Source organism: Scophthalmus maximus, chromosome 8 (assembly GCF_022379125.1).
Source record: "Scophthalmus maximus strain ysfricsl-2021 chromosome 8, ASM2237912v1, whole genome shotgun sequence".
NCBI classification, from domain to species: domain Eukaryota; kingdom Metazoa; phylum Chordata; class Actinopteri; order Pleuronectiformes; family Scophthalmidae; genus Scophthalmus; species Scophthalmus maximus.
In genome coordinates this window covers 15,421,109-15,447,312 of record NC_061522.1, presented here as the reverse complement: position 1 = coordinate 15,447,312, position 26,204 = coordinate 15,421,109, and the positions used below count along the sequence as shown (strand labels likewise).

The window sequence follows — 26,204 nt, the reverse complement described above, 5'->3', positions numbered from 1 at the left end:
TTAAATGCTGTTTGATCAAATATAAGAGCATTCCCTCTGATGGGCAAAGGGGCAGGACATCGTCTTTGCTTCGCTTGTTGACACTGTGTCAACTTCCCGCCTGTTCGGCTCATAAGATAACCATGCTACTGTCGGAAGTTGTCGGCAGAGGAAAGGTAAGACGAAACAATCACATTATTCCGTCAGATTTATTCGTATAAATGTTGTCAATGTGCACGCAAATAACAACAAAAATCTGATAACCTCGATGAACCTGTTTTTCCATTTAGATATGAAGTTTGTCTGCATGATGACAACACTGAGAAACTGGGCAACTGTTTGTCTGTTGTTGGCAGTGGTTCTCCTGTTGTACCATGACCCATTTCGAATTCTCTGGTGGCCTCAGAAACCTGCTGAGGTGGGATGACATTTCTTTCTTTGGTTTATATTTGAAAGTTCATGTTTAAAGAGCAGAAATGTCAGCACAGTTAGATGGGGGGGGGGGTTCCACAAGAAATTCAGCCAATTTCACAGAATATGACAAACCCTCTGTAACTCGATTGTGCTCATGTAGATGTTTCTTTTTCCACAGCTGCAGAAAACTAAGACAGAAGGTTTCCGTCTTGACATGGCGACAGATTCCATTGATGACATGCATGACGGCTGCCGATCTGAAGCAGCCTCTCGTGTCAACCTGTTCTGCTTGTTTGAGTGGCGCTTCAGAGACTTCAGCTTTGCCTGGGCGTCAGCTGAGAGAGACGCAAAGAAACCTGCGCACGAGGGCCTGAAAGAGGAACACGCCGTGGCGATACGCATGTACACGGAAGGGAAACAAATCCAAGAAGATTTCAACAGAGCTGTGAAAACACAGAAACACGAGTACGGCACAAAAGGATTCGAGTTCCACTATTTCTACTTTCACCTGACCGATGCCATCCAGGTTCTGCATCCCAATCAGACATTGTGCAGAACCGCTCATTACAGGACAGGGAGGCAGTTTGATCACGATGTCATCAACACAAACATGCATTTCGGTGCGTTCACTTTGGCAGCTTCGGCTAAGCACTCGTTTGATTTGAATGGCAACGTGTCTTGTTTTGAGATCTACACGTGCTTCGGCGCCGATGTAACACACTACTCTGCTACGAACGAAGCGGGACAGGTGCTGATACCGCCCTACGAGGTTTTCAAGATCACTCATGTCCTGACAAATGACCCATGGTGCACTGTGGTTTACAAGCTACAGAGCACCAAAACACCAAGGACAGATTTGAATTGCAAACTAAATGAAAGGCAAATGAGGGCATATTTTGGAGCCGTTTCAACCAACTGGCCAAAAAGCAGAGTTGCAATGGGGCTGGCATGTTTTGTGCTGATGGTTAGAATTGCTTTAGCGCTTGTAAAACGCAGGCAGAAACCGCAGTGCTCGGTTCTCTGCTGGTGCTGATGATATAGCATCAAGTTTTTTTTTTGTTGTGTTTTGCCCAGGGTACCATCCCTCACAGACAAGTGTGCAGTAAGAGAAATTTAGGATAAGAATATGAAATTGTTCTCGCATGAGGCCCAATATTTAACTCTCACTCATTCATCTTCTTTACAATGCAACATCGCCATGTGAGGTGACGGAGGAAGGGTAAGTGGACGACTGAGAACAGATGTAAGAGTGAACATTTCTATCGCCAAAGACACATGAGACCACAGTGCCGAGAGAGAGAAACAGACAGAACAGACAGTCTTCGGAAATCTGACTCAGGGAATCGTAACAAGGTTATTTTATTTATGTTTTAGCGTTAGTAGTAGCATTCCAGCATGTCAAGCGGGCTGGTGTGGACAGAGACAGAGACATCAGCATGCCTGCCTATGCCCTCTGACTACAGCAGCTGTTAACAAGTCAGCCACTGGAGGGCACACGTTGAACATATCACACTGACACTGTATCAGTGATGTGGTTTCCCTCCTTTGGAAGTTATACTGTAAAATAACACACTGTGTTAAACTGTTAAACACACGAGAACCAAGTGTCCTTTGAACAAAATCATCTTTTTTTTCCTGCTTCATCGGATGTATTAAAGTTTAATTACCATCCCTTGGACCAATGTCTTGAATGTTTCATTGTTTTACATGGAAACATCATGAGGAGCGCTTCGCTTGTTGTTGCAGACATACACGAGGTTGTAAGTTAATTGAGAAGTGCCTGGCTGCTAGATGCTTTAAGGAAACTCACAACCTTTCACAACCTTTCACTACCTAAATCTGTCAGCGTTAGAACCTGGATAAAAAATGTGTTTAATATTTACTTATTAAAATATCAAACTACCCAACAGTACAAAGTAATTCAAATAAGCTCCACCATGGCAATTTACACAGCAATGCGTCAGTAGTAAAAATCCAGTAATATTACTGGCTCCAATCCCTGCCTAATGACTACATTTAATTTTGAACACTGAATTTTGTGTGCAATAAATCATAAAAATGTGCAAAGTGCAAAACATTTTTTATTGTTTGCTCATTTTCGTCCCAGCATCCATCATTCACTGTAACTTCATACTTTACACCGTACTGTACTGTCCAGAAATGCATTATGGCTTTTATGGTGGATTCCCTCAATGCATTTTGCAAGCTGTGAAATATATGATGAACAGAAGAAATAACAACACCGTTGCAATTGCTAGTAAAGTTTATTTGTCTATTTCAGAAAAAGTAAAACGATAGTTACAACAAAGAATCAAATGAACCTCAAAAAAAGGGCAGTAAAAATATAACAAACACAATAATAGTTAAAGTGGAAGAACTAAGAGCGACTTCCAGCAGCCGATCTAGAACGGCACTTCTGGAGGCTGTTTCACAAAGCAGGATTAATACAGAGCGCCGCATAATCTAAAAGCACATAGGCTCTCAAGCTAACTCAGTGGTCCTGGATGGTGAGACAGGTCCCAGTTATCAGAAGACAGCACAACAGCCCGGCCGAATGCAGACAGCATTAAATGGAGGAGTAAAGAGATTGGTCCTTTTATACAAAAAAAGAGAGAGATAGAGATAAACTAATTTAGATTTTCCTTCAAACAATACAACAACCACAAAATCAAAGTACAGCAGGTTCACTACAAAAAAAATGAAACAACAGAATAGCCAATCACTTCTGAATAAATATGGCAAGTGAATGTCAAAGCTGCCACCCCACTGAAAAGAAACACTTCATTTTGTTTTACAACCAAAAAGTAACTGGAGTCAAAAGTTCACCACTACAATGAGGAGCCTGGATACTTGTCGAGAAGAGTAATCTTCACTGAATTCAGAATTCCTCAATAATGACAATGGTTTCATAGATACGGACACACTACTCCTAAATTAAAAAATAAACCTTTAATTCATGTCTGTGAAGGTGTCACACTACTGTAAATAATAGAGCTCTCTGTTGAAACCTTTGACCACATCCATCTCACATCAGCAATGCAACTTTGAACAGATTAAAGGTAAGAAAGTAAGAAGCCTACTCAGCCATTAACAACAGTATTTACAATACCCAATATGTTACTCTTTTAAACAGAGCAGAGTTCAATGTCACACAGCTGGATATTTTGCATTGTTTTCAATAGCCCCTGGGAGATCAAACATATCCCTGGATCTCTGTGTTCCTGACAAGAGAGATGGTCAACACCAGAGTCATACATATGAATAATCTATAAATCATAGATCAAAACAGAGGGCCATTAACTGGTATGTGACATTTGCATCCTCAAAAGGCAAAGACAAAAGCTACAGTCCATTTTCTTTTCTTTCTTTCTTTTTTTTTTTTAAACAAAAGCAAGTGAGAAACTGTACACAATATTAACAGTATTTTATGGCAAGACCGCTGAGGCCACTCTCTTTGACCTGCTCTCTTCGAAGTCACCATGTTGTATCATTGGACTTTGGTCCAACAAACCCAACAAAACTGTAATGTAACACATTCCTTCATTGTCATTTAAGGTGTCAAAGACTGGAAAGTGCAAAATGCGTTTGCGCTGTCAAGTTAGAAGTAATTGGCATGAACAGGGGGGGAAAAAATGACTAATTTCCTAAATAAGTGATAAGTTAGCCCTGCTACTTCAACGTCTGATGGTGTATTTTAAGATGACTGATCTGATTACGTTGTAGTTCAGCTGTGTGTTGGGCTCTAGCCCGTTTTTTGTTTTTTATTTGAGGTTAAATGCAACATTTGAGTTAGAAAACACACAAAGAAATACAGTGAAATTTAAGTTTTCTACAGCTGAAACATAAGAGATTTTGGTTTACACATATGGAGGTGACAATGCAATTGTTGCATGCAGAGGCACTGAATGGAAAGAGTTTGTCGGCCTAGAGCATATTCTCTGGACATGCTTACATTCCACTCAAAATAAGTACAGAGCTTCCAAAGCCAGCATTCATTTTTCTTCATACTGTTGCATTACCAAATGTACTGTACCCATCAGCCATATAGACATATATACTTCACATAATATGTATATATGATGTGATCATTCCATGCAGCATATAAAAACCCATTTCTTTGAATAATATCATTGAATCGAAAAAAGTTTTTTTCCACCAAAGAATAACTTTCTGTCTCCATGTATTTGTTTCTCCATTCGGGTTCTAGATGGAAGTACAAGCCCAGCAGAGACGATGGGTCACTGCCAATGATGTTCCTGTTCCAATATCATTTCATGCTCACGCCAATCCGCGGGCTTGGCATCCCCCACAACCAGCGCTGGCCCAGCAAAAGTATCAGCATTGCTGCAAATGCTATGCAGCTACCAAAGCACACACTCAAGTCAGCTTGACGCATGTGCCCCCCCCCCCCCCCCCCCCTGTCAAATCAACCTTTGGCTTTTCATTACAGCCGCTGTTAACAAAGATCTGTCACTGCTTCAAATAACTCCCCAAAATGGCCTTGTTCCTACATGTGACATTAAGGTGATTTGCTGATTTGTTAAAATTGGATCACATTCATGTCACATGAGATGTCCAGCATTATTATCAGGCAACATTTGAACTAAGTTTTTTTTTTTCTTTCTACTGACCTCTCAGTCAACTTGAGTAAGATATATGCAGCAATAAACTAACCCTTACCCCCACTAGCTAATAATTTAACTGTCATGCTGAAACCAAGTGCAGATTAACCACAGCTTGACCTTAAAAGTTACTGCTAATACGCCAATGCTCCGAGGTTTCTGATGTGTAAACATTCTAAGGGTTAAGTAGACCGGTATGGTACATACACTAGTTGGTTGTAATATCTGTGGAGGTATATAAAATGTTTGGCAATAAACAGGGAGAGAAAGGTACAGTAATATCCCTGACTTCGGGGTGTGAGCCAGGTGGAGTCAGGGAGACCTGAGGTGTAAACTCTGTGATTGTACTGATCTTGCATCTGTTGTAAATTCGGAGTTTGGGATGGAAAAGAATGGAGGCAATCTGATCAGGACACAGTTTCTAGGTGGTACTTTCATGAGGGCACTTGGATTTCTTTCTGGTGTGTATTTGTCAAACATATTAGGTCTACTGTGCTACTCCACTTTGTGTCATGGATTTTAATTTCTAATGGGATAATAATTGTCATTCATTTGAACATACTGTCCAAACTAATAAACACCACTGGCTCTGTGGTGCTAAGGCAACTACACCATAGTTCAATAGCTTGAAAGCAATCAGCTCGTAAACATAACTAAAAGGAAACAATGAGAATAATTTACTCATATAACATAAGGAACTGCTGTTCGACTAAAGTAATTATGGATGCTCTTTGTTTGATTAGAAATTACGGGCGATTGTTATATTAGCTATAGACATGTAGCTGACTCGTCTCACAGCAAGAGGAAATCAGCCAGGTCAGACTGGCTGAACCTACAGCTGCCTCAATGGTATCAATGACACTAGACTTCTAGAGGGACTGCTGCTTATCCAGAATTATGAAAAATCATTGAATATTGAACTTGAATGTCTGGGCACTGGTCTTTGGAGGTTAGACTATATTCATACTAAGACAATGGGGTTGTAGGAATAAGTTAAGCAATTGGTATGACATCCTAGGGTCCCTTTACTGTTCGTCTATCTCCGCAAGATCAGAGTTGGAGGAGGGCGGTGTGGATGACTGGAGGTGGTTTGAAACAGGTAGTGGACTCGAAGTAGAGCCCTGGGGGACGCCACTAGGGACAGGGTCAGGAAGGGTGAGGGTTTCCGGAGCAGACTTTTTGCGGGGTCGGTCCTTGGGGACCGAGAGGGACTCGGGCGCATCAGTGCACATAGGTGTGGAGGGGGCACTGGCAGGGCCGTTGAGGGCACGGGAGGACAGGGGCGTCTCACTGATGGAGATGGATGGGGGGAACATCCCGATCTTCTGATTGGTGGCCTCCTGGATGGTGCGCTCAAACTCTCTCACCTCATCCATTGTCATGTCTGGATTTGAAAGAGATCAATTGAGATCAGTGAGAGGAGGAATTAGGAAAGTGAAGAAAAAAAAAAACTGGAAATGAAGATTTCCTTAACCTGTTATTCTTACAAACACAGACATAGACAGAAAAACACAGATTCAAAAAACAAGAAAAAGTGATATGATTTGTCATCTAAAATAGTTTTATTCTAATAACAAATACGTTTCTAGTGGTTATTTATGTAGCCTTATGCTTCCAAGAATGATTTTTCAGATCCTCTCAAGTAAAATATGAGACAGAGGAGGGACAATGGCGTAAAGAAACAATGAAAAAGACATACACTTGCTTTGTCATGGATCTCTATGTCATCCAGTGAAGATGGTTTTGTTGTGGAATGTTCTTGCTGCTCATGGCAAACTTTAATGTTGGTTTTCTCATGCATTTGTTTCTCGTAATCCCGCACGTCATCCAAAGTCATATCTGGAAGAAGGGGGAGGGGTGGAACGAGGGTCGAAATGTTGGTATCTTTTCCACAATGTCACTCCAGTTGAGAGACGGGTGGGGAAGGAGACGATGAGGTAGCAAACGTGCATTCCGCGGGTGAACATAGAGGTTTTAATGGATGAGCTTTTTTTGAAGTCAAAGCTTTACAGGTTAAAGTGCTAGCTTCGCATGATGCAGATAATCTACAGGAGACAACTAGACAAATCTGAGCCACACCAGGAAGGAGGGAATGAAGAATGAGGCCAAGGTACTTTCAAGATTGAGAAGAAGGCACGAACAATCCACACCCAAAGAAGAGGTTGGATCATTGGAAGCAAAGGAAAGCAATTTCTTCAAGGGTTCACTTACTCCACGGGCAAAATCATTGAGACATGGGAGAAGATTGAGGCAGTACTTCAAAAAGCATCCAGGTTGTCGGGAGTTGTGGTACAGGGGTTGGAGGTTTTAGAGAAGAGAGGAGTGGAAAATGTTTCATGACAAAGATAATGGGTTTGTTATCTGTGTGCCCTGCAGCTATGGGCGAGTGAGTAAATGTGTTGCAGTCACTTGTGGATGCAAACAAGGCTGCCTCTTGTGCAACCAGACTCTCAGAGAGACAGAGAGAGGTTTCATGTTGGAACCTCATGTCAGTCATTCCGTGCTGATGTAAATTTCTAATTATGGCAAGGTTTGTACTATACACACGTTTGGTAGACGATATTTGACTTTAACATAAAAAACAACATGAAAACCAGTGCTGTGTCTACTTTTTACCGATATGTATGAATTTCTCTATCATGAAACATGAAAGGTTATGTTTTAAGAATGATTGTTTTTTTACCATGCAGGTTGCATTTGAAACAAACACTGATCATGCCTGATAACTAGAGTACAGTGTTAGTTATTTGTGGGTTAGTGCTGACACCAAGAGGAGGGTCCATGCTGTAGGACATTGAGCAGTGACAGGAGTTAGATGGAGTGATTTTTCATGCACACTTAATGGCACATAAATGGTTATTTCACAAGAGCTTTTTATGTAATCATAGAAGAAATAACAGTGCTGCCATTTAAAATAATAAACAGTTACTGTAACATAAGAGTTGAAGAAGGTCTATAAAGCACAGTCTTCTGAACTATGTATGTACACATTCAAGGTTCAAGTAAAACATCATTCTGAATATGAAACGATAATAAAGAAACTGCTCTATTTTTGAATAAGCATCTATGGGTTAACTGAACTAAAATAGTTGTATATAGTTAATAGTTAACATAAATAGTTATAAAAATTGAAATGGTTGATGACTGAAAGATTGAAATGTGCCAAATGGCAGTGAACTAGTAATGTATAAACAGCAGCACTGCAGACATGCTTACCAATCCACTCATCCACCCAGGCAAACGCCTGTCTGTGTCCCAGCAGCAGCACATCCCGAACCACCTACAACACAGAGACAAATAGTTACTCACGTGACCTCTATTGTCCTTTATTGTTTTTGAATGTTATCTAAAAAAAACAAAAAAACTTTCAGGCAGGTAACAGGTGCCTCAAATTGTTTTTCAAATATGAAAAAAGTGGAAATCTGTTTTTCTGACGTGTGTGTATACAAGAACCCTTTGTCAAAATATTGAGGTCTACAGTTAGAATGAATGGTTTTGTGGCTGAGTGTCAGAAACTGTAGGGAAGACAGATGGTTTTTGTTGAAATATGAAAATATATGAAAATTGCCAAGCTTGTCGTTTGAGTATAACCACACATTTTGATTGATTGGGTGAACTTAGCCATGCAAAGCTGGATATATGTGTTCAGCTAGGACTTAAATGTGAGGTGCAGTGTTCCTCCCTCCGATGGCCTCCCACCTTGTGTACGAACTGCTCCACTCGTGTCTGCAGACCCCACACCTCAAACTTGACAGTGACCAGTTTGTACGAGCACATGATGGGATCCTGGCTGTCCCTCCAGCCCTCCTGAAGCCTTCCCCGCGACGTCTTCTCTGACTTGAAGTATCGCAAATCCTGCAATGTGGAAGCATGAACACACACACACACACACACACACACACACACACACACACACACACACACACACAGACACAAACCACACACACACACACACACACACACACACACACATTCAATATCTCCATAATTAACCCAAACCTTCAGGCACCATTGGTTCTGCACCCCAGTGGAAATAGACTTAAGGGAGAGCCTAAACCTAGATGCATGACTGAATGCCACTATTAAATACCATTCGAGTTGCCCTCTGGTCCTCAGAGAATCTCGATCCAAGCTCATTAGAGCCGAGGCAATCTGTTAACAAACAGCTATGAAGACAATTACCCGCTCTCGCACATCACAGACGGAATAGTATGAAAGTATGAAGAAGCTTTCAGACTGCAAATGACTGCTGGAAGAGATGGGAGAGGCATATTAAGCGAGTACAGCTGCAAGACGAATGGTGCAGAGGCTTCTCAAACAAGTGTTTGAGCTTCAACAATTATTTTCCCCAGGTAGATTCTAATTACGAATTGGAGACTCTAAATTGACCGTAGGTGTGGATGTGAGAGGGAATGGTTGTCCGTCTCTGTATGTGGCCCTGCGATAGGCTGGTGACCTGTCCAGGGTGAACCCCGCCTCTCGCCCAATGTTAGCTGGGATTGGCTCCAGCCCCCCCCCCCCCCCCCCCCCCACCGTGACCATTAAATGGATAAAGCGGTAGAAGATGGATGGATGGAGATTCTAATTAAGATAGAGGAACTTCATCACTGTATAAATACTAAATATAAGCAAAAACTGAGAAAACAAATCGGAGGAAGATCAACACGTCAGACACTGAAATCATACTATTTCTTCAATCATATCGTTTCACTACTGCACACACACACACACACACACACACACGCTCACCTCAGAGTCTTTATAGTAGCGCTCAGGGATCTCATCGTAGGCGATGTCGATGAAGCACACCTCCCTCTCCTGCTCCTTTAGCTCGGTGTCGAAGATCTGAAAGCAAAACAGTCAGCTTAGCCAACGCTCACTGCAGCCTCCGCCTGCCAATCTGAGAAAATGATTATGATGGGTGATATCTTGTCGTTCAATGTCCCATCATCACTAAGAAAAGCCACATATACAAATACTGTAATTGCTTACACAAACATTAGGAGGTGCTCTATGCCCATGTCTTCAGTTGGCTACTGTGCCAAATGATGTAGTGCTGATCACAATTACTGTGTCACACGGTGTAAAACCTTCTACAGCAATGAATCTAGTGAGGGTGTATATACTTAAACATCAATGCACATATCTATTCATCAATCCATTTACACTCACACACACATGGTGGGAAATGTGTGACGTGCGTGTACATTGAGAGTGAGGTTGGAAGCCACTGGCTTCATTTAAGAGATTTATCTTTAATTAAACTAAAAGCATATTACTGGCAGATTAAATGCATAGTGAAACAATCTTAGCAGAAGCACAATAAGCTTTTGTTCTTTATGTAGGAGAATCAGATGTCTGACAGATGTCAGCAAAATTGTTTAATTGAAATGTATTATATCGTTATACATTTTATATATATATATATATATATATAGTGGAAGGTTTGAATTCATCACTCAGATCGTGTGTATCGAGTACTCACTAGACTGTTTATGCTTATTTTTTCCTTCATGTCTGATCAGTTGGAGAGTTGAAGGGTTCAGCCATGATCGTCACAATTTCTAAAAGTCTTCTCAGAAATTCAAGATGAAAAATGAATTCCCCAGCAGGCGGAAGCAGCTGACAGCTGAATGAAAGTATTAATGTGAGTCTACAGGGTGTCAGTCTCTTCTCTCTTGTGGCCCCACTTTCTGATTCCAGCTACCCAAGTATTTTACATCAACATCCTGGCTAATGCAGTTTCCGTTTTTTTTACTTTACTAATTATCACAATACCATTACTTGATTCCAATCATGTTGGAGATTTCCCATCCAACTAAATGTGAATTTACTCTCTTTGCAGATAAATACAACTATATATCCACTTTCTCTTCTTTTTCTCCTCCTCCCCCCCTCTCAGTACATTCTGTCTTTTGCAATGTGGTTGAACACTGCTGGCACAAAAAGGGCGATATGTCAGCGTGCATGAGTGCAGCCAAGCGACAGGAATGGGGACTGGGATGGAGAGAGATGGAGCGAGGCAGAGATGGATGAGAGGAGAACTGGATGAGGTAAACAATGAAAAAGAGATGGGGGTGGAGGAAAAGAGGGTGAAAGAGTGGAAATGCATGCAGATACTGGCAGGGACAAGGACGAAGAGGAGGGAGTGACCAGGAGGAAAAGAGATAAAATGTGTAATCAGAGGGGGAGAAGGAAATGTACAGTGCATGTAAAGCTGAATACACAAATACACTAATTCATTGGAAGAATTCATGGCAGTCTGTTTCATGAATCATTTTTTTTAAACAAAGCCAAAATCTAAAGCCGTGTCTAATGTAGAAATACAAGATGCCAAAATTTCCAATGCTTTTTTATAGGCCCTCTATTGATGCCAACAGTGACTGGCTTAGTGTCAGGGGGAGGTAAAGATGTAGGGATTAAAAGAGACGGGAAAAACAAGTTTGACAAAGAGAAGACAACACTTGGGAACCCATGAATGATAACAGCCACAACAAGTAACAGATGTCACCTTGCTTCCACTTGTTTAATGCTCAGATTTATGCTAAGATTTATACTAATAGAGTGCACTATTTAAGCGCGTACTTATTGTTGGACTTCATCTTGTCACACACAAAAAACACTACATCACAGGCAGATAGTAAATGTGATGTCTGTCCTAAAATGCTCTGCGGGCAGGGTCTGTGAGCGCTGCTTGTAATCACTGCAGTTCAGAGCGGATGGTATAGAATAGCGGGTTACACCGATGACTTTGGTACAGAAGGATGTGGTTTGAATCCAGGTCATCCCAGGTCGGGCCCTTAGGCAAGGCCCTTAATGCTACCTCCCTGAAAGTCGCTTTGGACCAAAAAGCATCAGCAAAATGAATGCAATGTAATGAATGTAATGTAATGGATTTTTCAAACAAAACACATTAATTATGTGCATACAGGTACTCATTATATGAATACAATCAGACAATATTTTCAGGAATATCAGTGTATACAAAATTTGTTGGCATATACTTGTCAGGGCGCAGTAAATTAAGAAATTATTTGAGAAATCATCTGCCCAATAGGAGGACTGCGGTATCTGCCCTTGTAGAGATTGTAATCTAACATGCATCTAACTTGGGGTTTGTGTTCTTTTTTCCCCTTTCCCTTTTTGTTCCCTTTACAGTCAAATCCAGAGATGATCAGACTGGAAGATTCCACTTGGTTTGAACATAACCAATTTTTTTTCGAAATTTTCAAATCAAGTTTTTTTTAACTGATAAGAAAAAAACAGGAAAAAAAATGTGAGTATCACATAAAAGAGAAAAGAGGTTAAGAAGTGGGTTTTTTCATCGTGCCTGCTGTGTAGCTCAGGTATCCTCGAGGATTAGTAGAGCAACATGTTCCTCGGGACACGTTTAAGCTTTATGTGCAAGTATGAGTGAGTATACACTGGTGTGTGTGTGTGTGTGTGTGTGTGTGTGTGTGTGTGTGTGTGTGTGTGTGTGTGTGTGTGTGTGATGGCGTGCGTGCGTGTGTTTAAGAGAGAGAGAGCATGTCATACTGTTACCACGCCCTCCATAGAAAATGGTGTATGGTGTCCACTCATAAACCCACACATTTCCTGTCCACACATCCACAATATTCCTTCCTCCCTGAATCTTTTCCGTGCGGTTCGTTCTTTCTTTTAGACACCCTGAGTGGACAGATTTATCCCTGCTAATATCCACGGGCATCTCACAGTGTCAACTAAATCAATTATTTTCTTCTGTTTATATCCATGAAGTGAGGTCGCTCGAGGAGATTTCTGCTCAGTGAATTGAATAATGTCTTTGATCTGTCGCCTTGTCTTGTCAAACCAAAGAAGCATTAGTCTTAAACGTCACAACCTGCTTAATGCACACTGACACTCTGTCCACTTCTGTCTCCCTCTGCACTTTATGAGAACATGTAAACTACTCTGAGATACATCAATAAGACACTAGAGCTAGCCACAGTCTTCTATATACAACCACAAATTTCCTGACAAGGAAAAGCAAAACGTGAAGACATGGTAAGATTAAGTTGCTGGCAGTCCACCATTACATATTTCATGCAATTTGTCTGTTGCACACCATCCGGCCATCCTTCTTCTTCGCTTCTTCCCTGGCAGCCTTTGATTTGATTACTAATTCCCCAATGAACTGGAGAGAAAAAGAAAGCAAGTAGGCCACTGGCCCAAACGAAACTAGCTATCCAACAAGCGGAGCAGTTTTTGGCAGACTCTCAGGGCCCATGTGTAGTTGGCACAGTGATATGTGGGGCTTGCATGCGAGGGTCTGTGTTGCCAAATCGGCTTGGATGATTTTGGTCGTGTAGCCTTTGCAGAGGTCTTGTTTTCTATCATATGTCTGCTATGTGATATTTTCTTTTTTGATTGGGCAATTTAGCTTTACATATTTCTGTGTGAGAAGGACAGGACACAGGCAGCAGTGGTACTTTAAGCCGAGAGCGTTGTGTGGGAGTTGAAGCCTGACTGAGTCACTGACTGGGACTATGGGCTGCTATACTCTAAGCTTAATATCAGTACAGTACATGCTGCAGTACAGACACGGCAAAGATATGGTTGAAGTACAATGACAAGTCAACTGTGAACTCTCCCACAAACCACATGTCTTGGTCACAATCAAAAAATATATAAATAAATAGATTAATGTCAGAAATAACAGATGTGTGTATCACATCTGCGGTTTGTTATCAAATATCAGTATCAACCCCCAAAATCCAGAATAGGTCAGGTTATGACAGTAATGGGACATATTACTACGACTAACAGCTGAGTCAAGTCAATTTCATTTGTACAAACTAAATCACAAAATTGAATAAAGCTATGTAAACACACACACACACACACACACACACACACACACACACACACACGCACACACACAGAATGTACTCACGTTGTCATTGCATCCTTTATTGTCCTCATATTTTGTCTCTATGTGGATGGAGAACTTTGGCAGGAATGAGCACTAAGGATAAAGAAGAAAAAGATATGGAATGACCAGGCAGGCTGTAACAGTGTTTCAGTTTCTGTCTCCCTGTCAAAAAGTGACAAAAGCTGAGACTTTTGGCTAAAAAAACAAATCTTGACGTGTGTGTATCAACACTGATTCATACGTGAACAGAAAACGCTCCTACGCACAAACAGAGACAATATTAAGTATTTTGTTGTTTGTCACAACACTGTCCGTTCTCCCCTCTCATCCCCACACTCTCAAGTGGCGTGACTCATGTGAGTTCCTGCGTCCTTACCGGCATCTCGCTGCTGCAGCGTCTTCACGACAGTGAACCACTAAGAACTATTAATGCCTCACACTCGCACCAAATCAACAAGATTTTGATTTTAAAAGCAGCTTTTTTTTTTCAGCTTTTGTTGTAAACAAACCGACCAACATTGTACACTCGGAATGAATTCGCGAAAAAAGGCACAAATGCAAAACAGTGAAATGTGTACCGTATAGAGGATACTTACGGTATATTCTGTAGGCCGAGGCGTAGGGTGCCATAGACATCAGGTCAGAGCAGAGAGAGAGGACACAACAAAGACACGGTTAGCCTGCTCAAATTAACAGTCGGAAATGAGGGAGCCCAAACGCGTATATCAAAGTGTGCGAGACATGCAAAGCGTGACTCTCACGTCTCTTACACCCCACATCAACCCCGTCCTCTGTGACTTCTTTCCTCCACTTCCTCTAATTTGCCCTCATCAAAAGAAAAGGTGCCCTTTTATGTGTTCCTCAGCTTGTAACACTTCTCCCTTAGATCAGGATCATTAAGCGTCACAGAAAGATGTTCTAGCCGCTGCGGCTCTGATCATTGCACTCGCGACTACAGTTGTCTGTAATGTTGGTGATTTTCAAAGGGAAGCTGGTTCCACCGCTGCCCCCTCAGTAATTTAAAAAAAAGGCCAAGGCTGTAAACATGTAAATACAAAGTCGGCTCTAACATGTCACAATGTGAACAGCATGTTTGCGCTTTTTTCTCACATCGTGGCCTCCTGGCAAACTGACACAGTGACTCACAGAAAGCTGCGACGTGAAGTGTGATCAGTTTGTCACCATCGCATTTGAGCTGAGATAACCGAGATGGACTGTGGCTACATCCGCGTTGATTAAAAAATCCTCTTGGTCGTCGTCAGAGTTTCCCTGACCTTTTGCATTACATATATAGGATAATAAACCTCCTATTTCCTGTGTCCACAATAAGCCCCCCTGTGGTAAAACCTCCATGCGTATGTCCTTCAGAAGTCACATGTGGAGTATCTGGAATACGAAGCATTAGAGCTTCCAGAATTAAAGAACACATAGTTGCACAGGGACTTTGCTGGGAAAAAGTCTTTTCTTTTCTTTCACATGTTTAAATAATGCAGAGGAGATAAGCAACCTTGCACCGTGTGCCAGAAAGAGCTTTCTTCTCTGCTTCTGGAGAACTCGTACTGTAATGTAATGTAATGTAATGTTTTCACACTAGCCCAAGTACCATTTCTGCACCAGGCAAGTGTTTGAGTGTTACAGTGGGGCTCTTACCATTACAGCAGCTAACTGGATGAGATGACTCCATGAGTGGTGAGTGTGTGTGTGTGTGTGTGTGTGTGTGTGTGTGTGTGTGTGTGTGTGTGTGTGTGTGTGTATGGTACTTGCCAATTATTTGGTCAGAGAGAACATAAAACTGCATCACACTGATTGGCTTTAAGGAGTCCGGCAAACACGTTCACTCTATAAGCTCACCTGTTATGGTGTAAGGGTAGTAATTCCACGCTTTCTCCGTCACGTAGAAGATTTTGGGGACCACTGCTCGAGCCCAGCTAGGCAATTTACTGCGGAGAGACATTGAGAGGGGCAGAGAAAAGAGAGGAGGGAGATGCTGAGGATTAAGCAAAGCAGAGATGGGGGGTGAAATTGCTTCTGTTATCGCAGCAATCATCAAAAACTTATTCCGTTTATGAAAGGAAATCTACTCCGAGGATAGACACTAAGGGATGTTGTAAAAGGAAATCTCCTCCAAAAAGCTTTGATTCAGGGAAGATGATGCAGAAGGCCAGACACGTACGGCTACTAATGTATGTCCATGGTATCTAAAGACTTTTAAAGGCTTTTTGAACCTAATACCTACAAACCAAACAGAAGGACACATCTTATCATCATATGTCTTATCATGTGTCTTGGTCCAGGATCTTTTGGCAGCGAGTAATGATGTTTTTCAGGAACACCCCGTTCACATTTGCACGGTTACCTACAGTGCAGCTGTTCAGTACAACCACAGTCTAATGAGATGGCCACTGACTGAGCAGCCTCACTTGAGTAGTTGCAGGTTAAAGGCTCTATCAGTGCATCTTAGTTCCCCAACTAACTTGTTTTAACTCATTTCTTAAAACTGTACAGAAAAAAAGTGTAAACATGTCACACGGTGGTTTCATAGGGTGTAGAATTGATCCCGTTTTGGCACCAATACCTATCTATCATGTATTCACTGTTCTTGCTTACTTACTGCCAATATGTGCAACCAGGGGACGCTGTGTTTGTGTGAGTTTGAATGCATGACATCCTCTGATCTTGAACTCTGAACTGGATATAATGAGGCTGCACTGAGAACTTATTTAGGGGTCAAACACTGACGTGCACAGGCTTTTATTTAGCCTGCCTTCAGCTCCACTTCCTTTGATTGACATGGAAATCAGTTTCTTACGGAAGACAAAAAATGGCGCCCACTGCATCGTGACGGCTGTGAATAAAAACAGCCTTCGACTCTCACATTGTGCGAATGTTGGCAGGCTCACTCATTCTCTCTCCATTTCTTTCCCTGCGCCTCTCCCAACAAAAGAGACTGACACTCCCACACCTCCATCTGTTGATTTCTCCCATACACTCCTTGTTCTCTTAAAAGATCTTTGCCAATAGCTGCTGTGACGGAGCCCACATCGCCAAGACTCCAAGCATGGTGGGTGGCTGCTCTGAGTTTTCACGCCAAAGCTACGGTTTGTATTGAGAAGGGGGTTCAAAAAGAAAAACACAAGTTTGGTTAAACACATCCAAGGAAAGTTAACACTTAATTTGATCATGAAATCGACCATCTCCTCTCTGCTCATAATAAAGGTTATTGACGGGACGAGTATGGGATCGACGTGCGGCTCGGATAGGATTGTGCCAAATACAGAAGAACAGTGCGAGGCAGATTGTGAAGGCTAATAAGATGGTTGAAGCGTGACAGAATGAGCCCAGACTGACTTCTCTGCTGGTCAATCAGAGCTAAATGTTTGGTTGTAACAGAGCCAATGTACGGAAGGCAAGATGAATGAGGCCGGACAATGTGTAGTTTATGTAAAAATACATTTGTAGTACTCTAATATTTCATATTGTCCAACCTGATTTTGTATTACTTGAGCTGTTTTCAGACACGGAAAAATTGAGTTTGCCGTTCACATATGATGAACGCAGCAGGAGATTGGAGAAGTCAGACACGTTCACCACAGAAGGAAAATCTTCAGATCATTCTCTGGCGTTGGGTAGAGCAGCAGGAGGCAGGACACGATGATAAACCTGCTGCGGAGAGCAGAGTTTGAGTTTTGAGTCTCCAACATGTCCACTCACTCGCTCGCTTTGAATTCGCCGCAGGTTCCCCTGCTGTATTCTCACATGGTCTCGGCAGGAAATTCTCCAGAGATTATACCAGGGGGTCGGGCGGGAAAAGTTCCAGCAAACATCCCGAGCAACATTAGTGGACATTCGCAGTCGCACATGCAGCCCCTCCGGAAAAGTTATGTAGAGACTTTAATGTATGTCTGAAATTTAATTGAATGTAACATTACAAATACCAGTTTAATTTACAGTACTGATCTTTTGTAACCAGAATTCACTATTCGAGTTTTGTTACACCGCAGCCCTTTTCTCTCTTTTTTAGGTGTGTGTGTGTGTGTGTGTGTGTGTGTGTGTGTGTGTGTGTGTGTGTGTGCGTGAGAGAGAGAGAGAGAGAGAGAGAATGTCATGTGATTTTGTCTTGATAAAATGTCAGGTGCTCTGTAAAGGTCAGTGCTTCGTTTTATTTTCCATTTAAGCAGCAGATGTGAATGGCCGTTAAAGCCGAACATTTGAACTCTTTCATTTCTGTCCTGTCCTCTCTTCTCACTATCTCGTTTAAAATTCCCACCATGCAGAGACAGTTAAATAAGATACTGAAATAAGAAAAGAAGTGTTAAATAAATGAAATTGCCTGACATGAGGAAATAACCTCCGTTAGACAAAAGCCATTATTTCACTAAGATAAAACTTTAAGTCTTCACACTATAGATAACATATCTGGAGCAGTCCGGCAGGTCATTGTGGAAGGACAGTTTATGTATGAACATATCTGGAGCTATTTTTGAATTGGTGTGCAGAGTAAGCTCAGCATTCTGCATCTTATACCCAATTGTATTCCTTTGCTAGGCAAACTGTTATTTCTTTGCCGTCCATACAAAGCCTTGAGCAAGCATAAAAAGTGCTTTTGTGAATTAGTGGAATCTTGTTAATAATGTGCTCTGTTTTAGTTATTTCACTTATTCAATATAGAGCAAAGGGAAATGTAAAATACCTGTATGGAAGCTCAACTTGTCCCTGTTTGCTCCCTCTGCCTTCTTTCTTCTCCTCTGCAGAGCAGAGCTGTGCTGACTCAACATAATTAGTTCCCCAGCATAGTGAATGCTGACACGAGTATTTGTGCTCAAACAAATGGCCCATGGCACCACCCCCACCTCCACCTCCACCTCCATTCTCTCTCTTGCCCTTCTTTCTTTCTTTTTTCTCCCACTGTCACTCTCCTTTCTCCACATATTCTCAATCCTTTTCTCTGTCGTCACTCTTTGATTCATGAGGATCTAACCGAACTGTGCACAGAAGGGCCACACGTGCACCTGCATGTGAACATACAGCACATACAGTATATCGGTGCATAAAGATGTTCACGGGACGCAGAGAGACGCGTCCGTGTGATACAACTTGCAGTGGGCAGCATGTGTGCATCTGTGTGTGTGCAATAACAGCCTTATCAAATGTAATCTCGTCGATATGCTGATATACAAAGTCCTTTGTACGCCAGGTTTTCCACTTTGTTTTTGGAGAAGTCATGGCTCAAAACCAGAAACAGAACATAGTTGGGGCAAGTTGCAACAATCCAGGACAGAACTCAAAACGCTAAATTGTTTTTACTTATTAGTTATGCTCCTATTATCCCTTTCATTTGCCATTACCTTCAACTGTAAAGAGTTGTTGCATGTTACGACGATGCATTACTTGATTTGTCTTCTTTCGCGCTTTGTAACAGCTGTTTTATAAGGTGCTCTATAATACATCTATATATAATCTATAGAAAGTGATTATCATTATCATCATTACTATTATCATAAACACACATTCAAAGTGGTGAATATTACTCCGCTAATAGTCTTCAGTCAACCAGTGTGGGTGAATTTGATCTTGAGTTTCTGTGCATCATACTCTTCATAAAAAATGTAACCATAGCGGCTAATGTTTTCTTTTTTCCCACCTCCTCTGTTATTCTTAAAAACACAACACGTCCTGTGAGTCGGAGGGTTCTGCCCAAGAAACACATCAAACTTTCATGTAAAGACTATACTGGCTCAATACAAATGATATCAAATCAACTGGGAATAGAGTGGAAGAGGAGCCCACAGACAATAAAGTATGTGTGATCACGTCCTAGACAATAAACTCTCAGAGACGTCTCCCACCGACCTGTTGAGGTAGACTCGCTTCTCTGTGAACTGTCCTTGGCCGTGCGTCGGGTCCTCGAATGGTTCGTTCTGGACGACCTCCACCCCTTCCCCTCGGTCACTCTGCTCATGGCTGTGTTTGCTGATCATGTACAGCTGCCCGATCCGGTACTGGAAGATAAAACATGGGGAGAGGATAAGTTGACGCACTACTGCTCCGACAACAACCACTTGGGAAACCTGGTTGGTACACGGTGTATCAGCCAGGGAACAGACTGCAGCCAAAGACAAGTAGATATGTAAACAGACAAAATAGTCAAGTGTCAAGACCTGAGTGCTAACAGGAATTCATCATCAGCAGATGGTCACCATCTAGAGCATCAATCAGCTTCTACACTGATAATAATAATAAGACTAGCAGACATAGAATGAATAAGTGCCACTTCACACAGGAATAAAATCCAAAAACTAGTTTTAATCCATTTTTGTAACTGCTACATTTACAGGACATTGTGTCATTGGTAAAAGCAGAGAAAAAATATTTTGTTAAGTATTTTAGCTAGTAAACAATAATCTTCACTATTTCAGAATATAAATTGTGCAGTCAGACTGTCTCTAATAACAAATGTATCTTCAGTATAAAGTTGAGAAGTCTCTATTTCTGCCCCGCAGCTGTCAGAAAGTAAGAGAGACTTCTCACACAGCTGAAAAGCATATTGTATGTTTGACCAGGAACTTTCTATCTGCTTAGTCCTGCAGTCGCCGCTCATTCTTTATTCACTGCCTTATTAAGTCTTGAAAAGAAAAGGTTGGAAAACAAAGCCAAGTCAAGAATATTTCTGCTGCAATACTGCATCTCCAACCAAAGGGCAGCCTTACTCTGCCATGCAATAACTGCTATTCTTTTTGTTTCTGATGTCCTGGAGCTTGTGCACTTCATTCATGCAATAAAGTCCGGATTGACTGTATGACATTTCAATCTTTAATCTTTTTAATGATAGTTCCAAAGCTCATGTTCAGGACAAAAGAGCCTGAAAGGAAAAGCGTGGAAATTAATGAAATGATTTCAGAGAGAGAGAGAAAATGAGCCGGCTGCCTGTGGAAACTCTGGAGCATCGAGGGAGGGCAACTGAGAAGGGGAGGCTGGAATTAAATCAAAGACAGAAAAAAAGACAACTCATTTTTGACTTAACCCTGGAAGAAAGAGAGTAAAAAGACGAAGTGTACAGGAACATAAGATGGTTTGATAATGACTGTTAATGCTTATAACACTTTGATCTGTCACAGGCTGTTAAAAGGTGAACCTGCTCTCCGTGTCCTGCTCCGTCGACCCAATACTTCCACGAGAAATCGCCAATGTGAGAGCAGACTGTGAGTAAGGAAGGGGAGCAAACTCAACTGGATTACACACACTCTCCGTGACCTTTACCTGTCACGGCTGTTGGCTGTGCTGTGAAATGCTGTCGGGGAATAATGTAAGGTGCTCACCCAAAGCAGCTCCCAGGGAGGCTAAGATTGGTGTCAGGAGCTCGCTGCTGTTGCAAATCTCTGATCGAAGCACATTTTTTTTACAGGCATGTGCAAAAGAAACCCCCCGAAACAACTCATTAGACCAGGTAGAGTGGCAGTAACGACAGATCCTGTCACTGGGGATTTACACCCTTAGGGCATCTGCAACTTCTAGACAAACAATTTTAACACTTGCATGAAAATGTTTCATGCATAATGAAGCATCCAAATAGAATGAACCTCCAAAATGGAGGAACTAAAGAAAAGGTAAAAACTGATTTCTAGTTGAATACAGCTGAATACAAAAGAGGGTATAATGTCCACCTATATTTATAAAGCAATACTGTAAAAATGTAGTCCACTTACATTGAGATCATTTCCACGTACTGTACATATACAATGTGATTTAATAGAAGTCTTACTTCGTAGTTTGGTTGGTGTGGGGATGGCCGTCGTTATGCTCAACAGGGTTTTCAGTGGCCAATTCGGCCGCAGGGACAAGAGTGTAATCCCCTGAAACTCCCGCCAGCATATAAGAGGGTTTAACAAACTCAACGACAAGGGTGATGATTTTTCGAATATAGGCTTTGATTAATTCTGATTAAATCCACACTTTCACATCCTCGAGTGAGCATGAGTCTTATTCTTATTCCTTGACGTCTGGTCATTTTAATGAAAGGAAGACTCTGCAGACGATCGCAGTTCTGTCGGACATCGTCGGCACACAAACCTGGATCGGAAGGTATTTGGGAACCTGGCCATTGGTCTAGACTTACATTACTCATGTTGACATTCACACCTACAGGCAATCAAGAGCGGACGGTTAACCTGGCCTGCATGTCTTCAGAACCAGATTACCTGGAGCACACCCATGCAGGCACAGGAACATCGTGCAAACTCCGCACAGAAAGGCTTGAACCCAGAACCTTCTTGCTGTGAGGCCACAGAGCTAACCACTGCACCAAAGCATGTATTGCTTTAGAATTGCTTACTGCCCCTTACTACTATTTCTTCCTCATTAAACCTACAGGCATTCAAGGACCCAAACCCAGCTGCAGCACCTCGGCTCAGTGTTCTCTGTGGTACTGTAGAGTGGTTACTGCTAAACTTTAAAAGGGCAGCGACACCATGACTCATCACTTCCTCTGTAGTTTTTCAGCCCAAGGCCCGTGCTCTCTAGATAAAAGGTATACATATAAGATTGCAGTGTCATAAAAGGGGACACAGGCACAGAAAAAACAACAACCCCCACACACAATATCCAAGTCTTAAAAGGTCGTGAGACTAGAGAGGCAGACATAACAGCGGGTTAAGATCAGGGGTGAACAGTTATTAAGGCACACGTTCGGCTGTCGTCTGCCACTGCGAGGGTGTTACATCAGTGTTCCTTTTCTTTTTTGACATTTTCTCAACTGTCCAGCATAACTGGCAGGCGTCTACCACTGTAAATTGCTTACACAGTGAAAGCAACATAGACCCACAATGCTAAAGAAAATCTTGTTGCAAGATGTGGCTTTAACTGGCATGTCAATCAAAAGGTATGCAAAAAATTTTTTCATAATACCATTTGTCTTTTTTCTATTATTCAAGAAAAAAATAGAAGAAGAAAAACGCCTGTCTCTAACTTCTCGGCTGGAGATATGCTCCTTTTCTTGGTTTTAGAGAAAATAAAATTAAACAATGTGCAATAATATTGGGCACTTTCATACGGAATGACTATTCCCTAATAAGTTTCATTACTTCATAAAACCTTGAACCTGCAATAAAATTTGGACTCGCCAGTAACAAAAAGATTGTGGTCACAACTGACATATTATTAATGATTTTATAAAGCTGATATTAACAATATCCAGCTGTAAACCTGCACGTCCTCACCCTCCTGGTCAGCCCTCGTCATCTGACTCTCCTCCTGTGCTGCCTCGCTCTGCGCCGCGCTCACCCTACAGTCCGTGCCACCTGAGTATCGGCGCAGCAGCGAAAGTCCATGGTAAAGGGAGCTCCTCTCCCGACAGAAAACACTGCTCCTGAAGTGGCTCATCGGTAGTCTGGCCAATACTTCCGTAAGACGGTGACATTACTATATCACGGGACTATGTGGCCACGTGTGAACGCAAAATGCGTGCTGGGCCACATTGGAGGACCGTCTACTCGGCTGACGTCCTCCGACCTGCAACAGTTTCCTCATAAACCGAAATTAGTCTTACACCTCTGTGTTTCCCATACATTGCTTCATTTGGCCACCGTCACAATATTAACACTGACCGGCACATATTGACTTTCATAGCAGAGCTGTGTGCAGCACATTGATTTGCTCCGCCACTCTTGGCTCCTCTCCCCTCACTGTTTCTGTCTCCCTCACGTCAACACACACACTAACACAGTGCGTCTGACAGTCATACTGGCTAAAACAACATCATTAGGGCACGGGTTCGTCTGTGTTTATTTGCAACTGGAGAGGGGAAGTGAGATCTGATCACAAGTGGTCACAGGAGACGCACGTTGAGACACATTCTAATGCCAGGTGTGAACATGACGTACACCAGACAGATGTTACTGCCAGGTCTGAACAGGGCCGACAAAGCTTTGTCGGGGAAATGATCATTCTAAGGGGTTGATTCATCACTGCAAGCAAACCCTTTGACATACAAGCAGTTGTGTCACTTTAAATACAAAGTCTTTCATTATTAGGCCAGAACCAAGCAGCCACTAAAACGTTCTGCAGGTGCAGTGTAATCGACAGACAGACACTTACAGAACGTAATTCAGTGTTTAAAATGCTTGTTTGACTCAAAGCATACGATATTACATCACCTTTCTTGTCTCTAGAGTAACAGCAAGAACCAATTGCATAACATGTTCTTTTTGCATCAACTTCTGTCTCCACCCTCCTAAACCCCGCTGCATTAATGAAAGTTCATCTTTCTTATTGAAGTCTCGAAAGCAAAGGCATGGTTTCTAAAATCAGCTCTGAGCTGTGGTGGGGCGGGCGAGCCGGCCATGCTCAAGAGCTACTGTAAATAATGCAGATGCTCTGCATCCTCCTACAACATGTCACATGCAAAAGGAGGGAGGAGAGAGGCGTGGATTGACAGACAGCGGGGCAGAGAACGAGCTGAGGAGGGAGTTAAAAGGAGAACACGAGACCAGACAGGAGAATATTTGACTATTTGTTTATTTGACAAGGCGGCAGAAAATAAGAAAGAGGTACAGATGGACCGAACTTAATGCGAGGGACACAGCGTGACAGAGGCAGTAAAGTGTGATATCAGCCTAATTAAAATGCGCGTCTAGACAAGAGATGTCCTTTTCCATTCACTTCATCATCAAATGAGCTGTCGCGGGCATCAACTAATACCAGCGATGTGTATTCATGACGCAGGCCTCTTACAAGGGCTGCAGTGATTATTAGAAATGTTTGAGGACAACATGACGAATGTGCTTCACCACGAACAGGCCAAAACAGACTGCTCCACATTAGGGAAGGTTTAAAAAACAAATAAAAGCTTGTACCGACTGGTTTAATAGCCCCTATTTTTTACTCCACCGAAGCACGACAGAGAACACTGCAGCGATGAAGTACGACTTGCTCGGCATGACCGATCATTTCAGCTACATGACGCAGCCACCGCAAAGAGGCAAGCACTTGCCTTGCCTTCATTCGATTTGTCTTGACGACAAGGCGCTCTGGTTTGTTGTTGCTCATTAATCAATCCCAATGAACCCGAGTGTGTTGTCATCGTCACTGCTCACTGCAGGGTTCTGGTCTGGGATGTCGAAGCCCAAATCCCCAAACTGAAAAGGTCTGCATTCTGCCGGACAGGTGTGAAGTTACAGACTACTGCCATGTATGTCCTCCTGTAGAGTCTCCATCCGCAGCCAGCTTCTGATCCTTTTTACAATTATCACTTACAAAAAAAGAAAAAACCTGTCTGTGGTTTAACTGGCTTCTATCCGTAAGATACGGGCATTCAACAATCTTTAACTGATACCAGAGCTCAGCTCAGATCAGATTCTTATCCCAAACCCTTCTCACTATTTTCTGTGAGGCCTTTACACATCAGTGTTAGTTCCCTGACTGCACGTAACTTACATGATCTCCTTACAACCTCGTGACTGCCGGCTTTTCACGAGGAAGTGCACATTTTGTGAGTTCAGATCATTTGCAGAATCAGCGGCTTTTCTACCTTTTCTGCTCCATCTGTGGGCAGGTTGCAGTTCCAAAACGCCACTGAGTGAAAAGATAAAGCATCTGAAGACGAGAACATGTGAATACAGCTTCCGCTGGGTCCTCAGAGCAGCAGCATAATGTGACAGAAATACAGAGGAATTGTTTGTATATAAACATTTTGAACCCTAAAAAATATAACATATTAAGATGGAAGATTCTTACTTTTCCTAAAAATCTTCCATCAATAATTTGAATTCAGCGTGTCTGGGGCTCCCCCTTAGGGAAACGTAGCAATACGCTTGATAAGTTGCATCCAACATAGTTTAAATCAGTCACAACCCTGTTCATTTTCATCTAATTTATTACTGCCCACCTGAAGTGTTTCTGTGTAGTGGCATTTGTCTCGCCCAACCAGTGTGTAAGTGTTTATGTCACTGCGTTCTCGATAAAACCTTAAACACAAATAGTTCTATTCATTAACAAGATGGGGGAAAAAAACCTGTGGGTACTACTGCTCACATTACTAAGGGCTTAAACGGGTCTAGACTGGCTGTCAAATGGCCAGACATACCGCTGGACTGGAGAAACATGGTATGAATAAACAATATGGCAGTGTTAAGCTGCATCGCTCAATACAGCATGTGATCGGATCTGGACACGCTCAGCATTTTCTGTGCAGTCGATAATGCCACAGCCCCCGTCATCAAGAAAGTGGAGCAGGAGAGGCGATGGAGGGGAGGAGAGGGAGGACTTGGCATCCTTGTATGGTAAGTACAGCTACAGTACTGTTG

At 42.2% G+C, this 26,204-nt stretch overlaps 2 protein-coding genes across 5 annotated transcripts in view; one reads left to right on the top strand and one right to left on the bottom strand.

The window, feature by feature from the left end:
- The first annotated feature begins 25 nt into the window (after nt 1–25).
- LOC118312367 (ecto-ADP-ribosyltransferase 4-like) lies at nt 26–2,064 on the top strand. Its single transcript, XM_035636896.2, has 3 exons — nt 26–155; nt 270–397; nt 572–2,064. Exons 2-3 carry the CDS (start codon nt 272–274, stop codon nt 1,424–1,426), a joined length of 981 nt encoding a protein of 326 aa, XP_035492789.2. The 5' UTR covers nt 26–155; nt 270–271; the 3' UTR covers nt 1,427–2,064.
- A 574-nt stretch (nt 2,065–2,638) lies between these two features.
- LOC118312365 (cytoplasmic phosphatidylinositol transfer protein 1) overlaps nt 2,639–26,204 on the bottom strand; it is a 60,015-nt gene continuing 36,449 nt past the window's right edge. For 2 of the 4 annotated variants that reach the window (XM_035636892.2, XM_035636893.2), the window contains exons 2-9: nt 19,759–19,907; nt 15,760–15,848; nt 14,505–14,512; nt 13,930–14,001; nt 9,765–9,860; nt 8,715–8,870; nt 8,232–8,295; nt 2,639–6,399 (exon numbers count right to left, since the gene is read on the bottom strand). In XM_035636892.2, coding sequence (XP_035492785.1) covers nt 6,041–6,399; nt 8,232–8,295; nt 8,715–8,870; nt 9,765–9,860; nt 13,930–14,001; nt 14,505–14,512; nt 15,760–15,848; nt 19,759–19,907 — 993 coding nt within the window. In that variant the 3' untranslated portion in view covers nt 2,639–6,040. Of the gene's footprint in view, nt 6,400–6,714; nt 6,855–8,231; nt 8,296–8,714; nt 8,871–9,764; nt 9,861–13,929; nt 14,002–14,504; nt 14,513–15,759; nt 15,849–19,758; nt 19,908–26,204 lie in introns of all 4 variants that reach the window. The other 2 variants (XM_035636895.2, XM_035636894.2) reach the window with 2 other exon arrangements.

Coding starts and splice junctions, on each gene's coding strand:
- LOC118312367 (XM_035636896.2), top strand. CDS start 272: ATGAAGTTTGTCTGCATGATGACAACACTGAGAAACTGGGCAACTGTT. Junction 398..571: donor GGCCTCAGAAACCTGCTGAG/GTGGGATGACAT, acceptor CTTTTTCCACAG/CTGCAGAAAACTAAGACAGA.